Source organism: Cydia strobilella, chromosome 16 (genome assembly GCF_947568885.1).
Source record: "Cydia strobilella chromosome 16, ilCydStro3.1, whole genome shotgun sequence".
NCBI lineage: Eukaryota > Metazoa > Arthropoda > Insecta > Lepidoptera > Tortricidae > Cydia > Cydia strobilella.
Window position 1 is genome coordinate 2,561,571 of NC_086056.1, and position 9,501 is coordinate 2,571,071.

The following is a 9,501-nucleotide window of genomic DNA, read 5'->3' on the forward strand; positions in this document are numbered from 1 at the left end:
ACCGAGGGTAAGAGAAAGAATATTCAAATAAAATTTGGACAGCATAGGATTTTTTCTCTTTCACTCTTATAAATTTCGGTATTTCGCCATCGCCTCATACCTATGATGCCACCCGGTCGGTGATAAGGACAAAGCATGGCACTATTTTCTCTTTCCTCTTATAGGAATCGCAATAACACTATCTTTCTCTATCAAAGAGTGTCAGGCCCTTGACCTGTACTGACATTTTCTTGACTATACATGACGTACGCATATTATTGCCAGATGTATGCTGCGTGTAGCGACAATATCTATTCTCAGGGCCAAATGGAATCTTGTCAGGCATTAAATAAAAAATATGTGGATTTATTTTGTGTGACGTGAAAAACCGGATTAGCAAAGGATGGATGAAACGGCGACAGGTTATGGGAACCATGCAACGCCCGAATGCCTCTTCGGTTGAAGGGTAAAATTTATAAAACAATCATAAGACCTGTCGTCATGTATGGATCAGAGTGTTGGGCCCTAAAGGTGACGGATGGAAAGAGATTGCATGTAGCGGAGATAAGAATATTAAGATGGATGTGTGGCGTGACGAGAAGGGATAGGATAAGGAATAAGTATATAAGAGGAAGCCTGAAAGTTGCACCCAAAACAGAAAAAGTAAGGGCAAATCGCCTAGCGTGGTACGGGCATGTGATGCGGGGGGATAAAAGTCATGCAGTGACGAGAAAGGTATTAAGAATGAATGTTGAGGGAGGTACGAGGAAAGGAAAACCGAGGAAAAGGTGGATGGACTGTGTGAGAGATGATATGAAACGAACGCAAGTGAATGATGAGATGATGGGTGACAGAGAGGTATGGGAGAAAAAGGCATGCTGCGCCGACCCCAAGTGAATGGGACAAGAGCAAGCGAATGACGATGATGTGGATTAGAAGAAATTATACATTTGCCGGCTGCAAGCGCTCTTCTTTTTGCAACTCTTGCTGATGCAGTTTCTGCAGCAACAATTCCTGCTCTTCCAAGTCCTTGTTCTTTTTCAGCAGCTGCTGCTGCAGCCAATCATTCTGTTGCTGCTGCAGGTCGTGCCCATCGGAGGCTTCCACTCCCACTGTGGCCTGGCTCTGTGGCTGGTGGCGGTTAACTGGAAAGTAAGTTGATAAATACAAAGTTGATAAATTCTTGTTGTTAAGTTGGGTACATTTCTTAGGGTAAAAAAAATATTTCTTGGAGGCGAAGTTTTTTTCAACGATGTCCGTTTTTTGCCTTTACGTGGTTTATTTTTTAGGGTTCCGTACCCAAAGGGTAAAAACGGGACCCTATTTACTAAGACTCCGCTGTCCGTCCGTCTGTCTGTCTGTCCGTCTGTCACCAGGTTATATCTCATGAACCGTGATAGCTAGACAGTTGAAATTTTCACAGATGATGTATTTCTGTTTCCGCTATAACAACAAATACTAAAAACAGAATAAAATAAATATTTAACTGGGCCTCTCGTACAACAAACGTGATTATTTTGCCGTTTGCGTAATGGTACGGAATCCTTCGTGCGCGAGTCCGACTCGCACTTGGCCGGTTTTTTACGATATATTTGGCCACTTTGGCCATCACTTTCTAAAGTATGGACTTTAAGCACGCATAAGATCGTTCATTGACCAGTCTGTTCCTATCTCTATCGCACTGTCGGGGGAGGAAGGAAAGGGGTACTCACTGAAGCTCAGCACAGCACCTTCCACGTGTCACTCGATGACGATGCCCGCCAGTTGGAAGACATGCACCGTGAGGACCAGGGACCCTATGTGGAAGAGGGGGGAGAAGGGGGTACTCACTGAAGCTCAGCACAGCACCTTCCACGTGTCGCTCGACGACGGTGCCCGCCAGTTGGAAGACAAGCACCGTGGGGACCGGGGACCCGATGTGGAAGAGGGGGGAGAAGGGGGGTACTCACTAAAGCTCAGCATAGCACCTTCCACGTGTCGCTCGATGACGGTGCCCGCCAGTTGGAAGACAAGCACCGTGAGGACCAGGGACCCGATGTGGAAGAGGGGGGAGAAGGGGGGTACTCACTGAAGCCCAGCACAGCACCTTCCACGTGTCGCTCGATGACGGTGCCCGCCAGTTGGAAGACAAGCACCGTGGTGACCGGGGACCCGATGTGGAAGAGGGGGGAGAAGGGGGGTACTCACTAAAGCTCAGCACAGCACCTTCCACGTGTCGCTCGATGACGGTGCCCGCCAGTTGGAAGACAAGCACCGTGGGGACCGGGGACCCGATGTGGAAGAGGGGGTAGAAGGGGGGTACTCACTAAAGCTCAGCACAGCACTTTCCACGTGTCGCTCGATGACGGTGCCCGCCAGTTGGAAGACAAGCACCGTGAGGACCAGGGACCCGATGTGGAAGAGGGGGGAGAAGGGGGGTACTCACTGAAGCCCAGCACAGCACCTTCCACGTGTCGCTCGATGACGGTGCCCGCCAGTTGGAAGACAAGCACCGTGAGGACCAGGGACCCGATGTGGAAGAGGGGGAGAAGGGGGGTACTCACTGAAGCCCAGCACAGCACCTTCCACGTGTCGCTCGATGACGGTGCCCGCCAGCAGGAAGACCAGCACCGCGAGGACCAGGGGCCCGATGTGCCACCATTCCATAAGGTAGACTAAACCTGGAACCGTTTTTCAAATTTATTAAAATTATTTCGGGTATCCTTAACGTCCTAGCCTAGTCGGTAGTGACCCTCCCTGCGAAGCCGGAGGTCCCGAGTTCGAATCCCTGTAAGGGAATTTATTTGTGTGTTTATCACAAATATTTGTCCCTGAGTCATGGATGTTTTCTATGTATTTCTCTATCTATCTATTAATATATATCGTTATATAGTACCCAAAATACAAGCCTTATTGACCTTACTGGTGGGACTAGGTCGATTTGTGAATGATTGTCCCATATTTTTATTTAATTTTTTAACCATGAGCCGTGGCAAAATGCCGGGATAACGCGAGGAAGATGATGATATGGTATTATTCTGTACCCTTCTCTCTCTCTTCTCTGTGGATCTCTGTTTGAGTGTGTGTGTGTTGTGTTTGCCGAAGACCGGGCAAAGTGGAGAAGATGGAGTAGGAAAGCGGATCCTGGCGCTAGGCCGGGAAAACGCTAGGTCCAAGAAGAAGAAGGACCAATAGCAATCCAGTAGAGCGGAGAAGAGAACTAATGGTAATGGTGGATTTCCGCACGTCTCCTTTTATCTCCGCTTATCTCCGCTTCAGTGGAAAGGTAGGATAACGGACCATTACTTGTTTGAACCATTTAACTATTATCACTAACGTATAGAACCGGCATACAGAACCAGTATTTTGAGCCATGAGTTGATGTTGTTTTGACAAGATACGATAGAAGCGGAGCGTGAATCTCGAGACCTAAACGCGTAAACGCCATGACGACCGGTCTGGCCTAGTGGGCAGTGACCCTGCCTGTGAAGCCGATGGTCCTGGGTTCGAATCCCGGTAAGGGCATTTATTGTGTGATGAACTCAAGTATTTGTTCCTGAGTCATGGATGTTTTCTATGTATATCAGTATGTATTTATCTATATATTTAAGTATGTATATATATCGTCGCCTAGCACCCATAGTACAAGCTTTGCTTAGATTGGGGCTAGGTCGATATGTGTGAGATGTCCCCTAATATTTATTAATTATTTAATTTTACGGCGCTTACGACGATTTGTTCAAGTGGTACAGGTTCTGATTGCGACAATTTCATTGTGTGATTTGTGTGGTATGGCTTCTTTATAATAATAATATCTCAATGGAAAACGGACTATTACTTGTTTGAACTAAGTTAAAATGAATATTATTCTTACACTAACCGTGTAAAGAATATGTTTCACTGAAATTTAGAAACCATATGTTTTACGGCTATCATTATCCAGAAAACGTTACATTTTGACAAATTTCAGTCATTAAGATAACGCCGGTCCGGCCGACATCAGCCCTCTTGTTTGACATCGGTTTTTGACAAATGTGTCATTTGTCATTTTTCAAGCTTGAAAAAGGTTGAGCGCTTATTTAATGTTGTTGAAGGTACATCTTCGAACGATGTAATATCGAATATAATTTGCTTGTATGTAGGTATAGGGCGCTTTTATGAAATTAAATATAATCATTCATTTACATACAAGGTTCCAAAGCCTCTATAAAAACTAGACTAAAAAAATTACATACAAGGTACATACAGTGTTACAACTAAACGAAATTAATAACTAGCATAAATCTAAGAGTAAAAGAGCGAAGCTAATGTGTTAATAAAACCGGCGCGAACCGGAAACTAATAGTCCATTCCACTTCCTATTTACTGTTTAGAAACTAATAAAAGATCAACCGTATCAGTATCACGATTAACCATTTTTAAACCTTACTGCTTTGTGATACGATCTAATAATCGTCTATTAAGCTTTAACAGTCGGCATCAGATATATTGGAGCGGCCAAGGTGCTCACAAATATCCGAACAAGCCTCTATTGTCAAGGCGCTAGAGTGTGTTACGATATTTTTGAGCACCTCGGCCGCTCCAATATACTTGATGGCGACTAAACAGCAATCGGTACCATGGTCAGAATTGACTTACCATTTGTATACTTTATTGCTTTGAGATAAGGCTCAAAGTCAATTAAGTAATGAGTATCGATGGCATTGAGAGTCGGCCCTCGTACGCGGCGGACAAAAACAATCCGCACTCAACAAATCTGGCTGAATACACTACAGACTAGTTATAAACAGTGCTTACCGAAAACCGCAGCCAAATTATAGTAATAATCATGGAGACTATATAAAGGAGCCAAATCTCTATGTATGAAGTGTCCATCAAAAAACAGTAATTAGGCGGCGCCACCATACATCGAAATACTACCCAAAACAACCTACGTAATTTGATCGGGTTATTTGTTGCCTTATAATATGGTTCATGTTATACTTATGTCCCAGAGCCTAACTAGCGCCACCGGAGAGATTAGGAACTGTTATTTACAGCTGAAAGCTGGTCACTTTTGCAATAGTTCTGCCATAAGAGATTGTCGTCCTTTCTATACCGTCCATAGTATTAATACTCATAGTCATGGAGACTATATAAAGGAGCCAAATCTCTATGTATGAAAAGTGTCCATCAAAAAACAGTAATTAGGCGGCGCCACCATACACCGAAATACTACAAAAAACAACCTACGTAATTTGGTCGGGTTATTTGTTGCCTTATATGGTTCATGTTATACTCATGTCCCAGAGCCTAACTAGCGCCACCGGAGAGAGTTCCTAAGTTATTTACAGCTGAAAGCTGGTCACTTTTGCAATAGTTCTGCCATAAGAGATTGTCGTCCTTTCTATACCGTCCATAGTAATAATACTCATAGCAAAGATAGATATAACTCCGTAATAGATGGATACAGTCTAAGGAAAAAACGTGCCTCGAAAATCAAGAAATTTTTATTCTCGATCAGAGGGCGCTACTAGCTTTGGCCTACTGTCGTATAGATGGCGTTGACGGTTTCGTTTGTTATTAAACAATTTTAACGCATATCAGTGAAAGAACATGGGTCAAAATCATAAAAATAATTAATGCAAATAAAAAATATACATCTATCGTACTACATTTTATCGTATTTTTATAAACCTTCATTTTTAGTTTTAAAGTGTGTCGACAGATGGCAGTGAATTTACTGGGGTTACAGAATTTACTATGACAGTACCGCTCTAGTATGTTACTCTATGCTCATAGTGTTGTGTAGGTACCTGCCGGTGCACTGCGTTTGAGTTAATGAAATCAGAAAACGGAAATAAGAAATTATTTATTTGCATTGATACATTGTGGGGATGCAGTCGCTAGCAGCTTTTAAGGCCGCGTAAAACTCGTGGTGAGGGTATAACTGATCGTATTCTAATTTCAAACTTCAACATTTATTCAGCAAATAGGCCACAAGGGCACTTTACACACAAGCAAAAGAAAATCAACAATAATAAAATGCATCTAACTGCTATTGGCGCCACTATTTGGACAACACTGCAGCCATACAAAACATCTGCGGCCGTAGCACGGTCGCATTTTTATCACCTGTCACCATGCCTGTCACGTTCTAACAAGTATGAAAGTGCGAAAGTATGGATGGTATAGAAAGGATGCCAATCTCTTATGGCAGAATTGTTGCAAAAGTGACCGCTTTCAGCTTTAAATAATAGTTCCTAATCTCTTCGGTGGCGCTAGTTAGGGTCTGGGACATGAGTATAACATGAACCATATAAGGCAACAAATAACCCGACCAAATTACGTAGGTTGTTTTTAGTAGTATTTCGGTGTATGGTGAGATTTGGCTCCTTTATATAGTCTCCATGTGCGAAAGTGACACCGCTGGTAGATGTAGCAGTGCTGTGACAAGCAACCTGCTCGCAGTCCAGCTTATAGTAATCTGTGGGGGGGCCTACCGCAAACCACGTTCGACGTGTTGCCACTCTGTCGCACTTGTAAATTCGTACGTAAGTGTGACATGGAGGCACCACGTTGAACGTGGTTCGCGGTAGGCCCTCTGACTAGTTCGTGCTAATCGGACCTAGCTATCTCTGCATGGCACGCGTTCGCGTTTTTCCTGTAGACATCGCAATGTTAAGCTAATTTTTGAATTGGACCTTTACGCAGCGTACTACCACGTACTACGTAGGCGAACAACACGCGAACGCGTAGCGAAGCGATGCGGCGCGGGGTGAATCAATTATAATCCTTTGATACCTATAGAAGTGTCCTACGTGGACGATCTCGTTGCGAACGCGAACGCCGTGGGCCCGCCGCGCCGCGCCGCGCCGCATCGCTTCGCGTTCGCGAGTTGTTCGCTTACGTAAGGCAGCGTTACATGCGCGATACATTTTTTCAGTACTTGAGACCCAAATAAGAAAAGCGTGATATATAGGTATGTAATTTACCCGGGTCGTTAACTTTTAATGTTTTGTCTACAAAAGGGCTTTTTCTGAGATATGTTTAGGCGTAATATTTACCGAATAATCATCGAATATTCGGCCCATCTCTAGAATATAATCAAATGTTTTATTCGTGATAAACTTAAAACTAAAATTACATACAGAGGTATATCTAAAATTATAGGAATTTATAAAATAGGTAGGAGATAAAGTTTACCACGAAAATGGTACCAGAATACTCCTCTGATATCTAAAACCACAAACCTGACACATACCACATACCATAGAGTAACTTATACTAGAGCAGTACTGTCATAGTAAATTTTGTAACCCCAGTATATTCACTGCCATCTGTCGACACACTTTAAAACTAAAAATGAAGATTTATAAAAATACGATAGAAGGTATTTAAATATAGATAAATGATTTTTTTTTATTTGCATTAATTATTTCTATGATTTTGACCCATGTTCTTTCACTGATATGCGTTAAAATTGTTAAATAACAAACGAAACCGTCAACGCCATCTATACGACTGTAGGCCAAAACTAGTAGCGCCCTCTGAACGAGAATCAAATTTTCTTGATTTTCGAGGCACGTTTTTTCCTTAGACTGTATCCATCTATTACGGAGTTATATCTATCTTTGCACATACTAAATACCTATTCTAAATCTCAAACTAATAAGTCCAATAACCAACTTGGAAGTTGGAACTACAGGCATTAATGACATAGTTGATTGCGATGAATTTCATGCGCGACAAGATCTTGAAACTTGTCGGGAGTTCAGATACTTCCAAGTATTCTGTCTTTAGCAACTTGAACTGAAATTCCAATATACGATGTTCGTTGAACAGTGTAAACACTTACTAGTTAGACCAAGGAAGTCTGCAGAGATTTTGACAGCACACGCAGTGCCAGTGTTATTTATACGTCATAATTTCATAGAAGTTTGACGTTTAAAATAACACCTGCACTGCACATAATGCACTGTTGAGGACTTCACAAGCCCACTAGTTAGTTAGTTAGTTTTGCTTGGCATTTTCCTCAAATCCACATACAAATGTGTCTATTTTGCGTGAACGTGCGTCCGTCACCGTCGACACAAGCTCCTGATGACGCTCCTCGATACGGAGTGAAACATGTCGAGCGTTTTCGACTTAAAATACGTGAGTGACCCGTTATTAATATATTTAAGATATTTATTGTCACTAACATAGTTTTTTTAAGTTTTATTGTAAGTACTAACATTTTATGAGCTCGAAATAAACGTTAATTAATTTGTTTATTTATTACTGCGTGTTCTGTTAAAATTTCTGCACACTTTACTTGGTTTAACTCCATTAATATATTAATAAATTTTTAATAATCATAAATAAATAGAATACTCTTCATTGGCACACCTCAGTAAAAATATATAGCTTAATGAAAAACAATTGATTAAAGATAGAGGCAGACAACAGGCGGTCTCATCGCTAAAGAGCGTCATATTGATTCCGTACCCAAAGGGTAAAAACGGGACCCTATTACTAACACTCCGCTGTCTGTCTGTCTGTCACCAGGCTGTATCTCATAAACCGTGATAGCCAGAAAGTTGAAATTTCCACAGATGATGTATTTCTGTTGCCGCTATAACAACAAATACTAAAAACAGAATAAAATAGATTTAAGTTGGGCTCCCATACAACAAACGTAATTTTTTTGCTGTTTTTTTGCGTAATGGTACGGAACCCTTCGTGTCGACTCGCACTTGGCCGGTTTTTTATTCTGGGACCTACCACATTACAATTTATAAATTTGTATATACGGATGTCTATCTCAATCAAGTCAAGTCAAGCCAAGTCAACAAGGAGACGACCCAGGACCGAGCTGCCTGGAGACGCATGATACGGAGGGCCGACCCCAAATAAAATGGGAAAGGGCCAGGCAAAGAAGAAGGATGTCTATCTCAATGCAAAAATGAACGGTGATCAACTCTGGTTGGGATTCGAAACCACATCTTTGGATTACCGGTATAACGCGTACCTAATGTACCTATCTACCAATTTCGCAAGCAGACCATCCAAATGCGCGTTGGACCGGCAATCCCAAGATGTGGGTTCGAATCCCACGTTGGCCGGTAGAGAGTAAAAACTACCCTATGTCCATCCCCAGGACTCAGACAGACAGACTTTCGCATTTACAATACTAGTATGGATTACATGAATTCCGCAAGTTTTTAATGTTATGCGTATTACAAAGGCGAACAAAATCCTTAGCTGTGCCATAAGAATTATATATCCAGTTCCCACAAACTGAATATAACTATATAATACTCGTGGTTATTTATTAATTATTATTACATGAATTCCGCAAGGTTTTTAGTGTTATGCGTATTACAAAGGCGAACAAAATCCTTAGCTGTGCCATAAGAATTATATACCCAGTTCCCACAAACTGAATATAACTACACTCGTGGTTATTTATTAATTATTATTATATGATTGCCGCAAGGTTTTTAATGGCGTGTTTTGGGACGAGGCGCCTATTGTGCCCAAAATGAGAGCCATTGTTCCGCGGTGGGACAAGACAGGAAA

At 42.1% G+C, this 9,501-nt stretch overlaps 1 protein-coding gene across 1 annotated transcript; it reads right to left on the reverse strand.

The window, feature by feature from the left end:
• Window positions 1-921: 921 nt before the first annotated feature.
• On the reverse strand, window positions 922-2,653 carry LOC134748460 (uncharacterized). Its single transcript, XM_063683257.1, has 2 exons — window positions 2,523-2,653; window positions 922-1,124 (listed from the first exon to the last, which is right to left on the reverse strand). The coding sequence occupies exons 1-2, from the start codon at window positions 2,623-2,625 to the stop codon at window positions 922-924; spliced, it is 306 nt and encodes a 101-aa protein (XP_063539327.1). The 5' UTR covers window positions 2,626-2,653.
• Window positions 2,654-9,501: the final 6,848 nt, after the last annotated feature.

Bases quoted from the DNA above. Each gene is read 5' to 3' on its own strand.
- LOC134748460 (XM_063683257.1), bottom strand. From the start codon at position 2,625: ATGGAATGGTGGCACATCGGGCCCCTGGTCCTCGCGGTGCTGGTCTTC. The intron at 1,125-2,522 runs GTGAGTACCCCC...CTTACTTTCCAG, and splicing joins AGGTGCTGTGCTGGGCTTCA to TTAACCGCCACCAGCCACAG.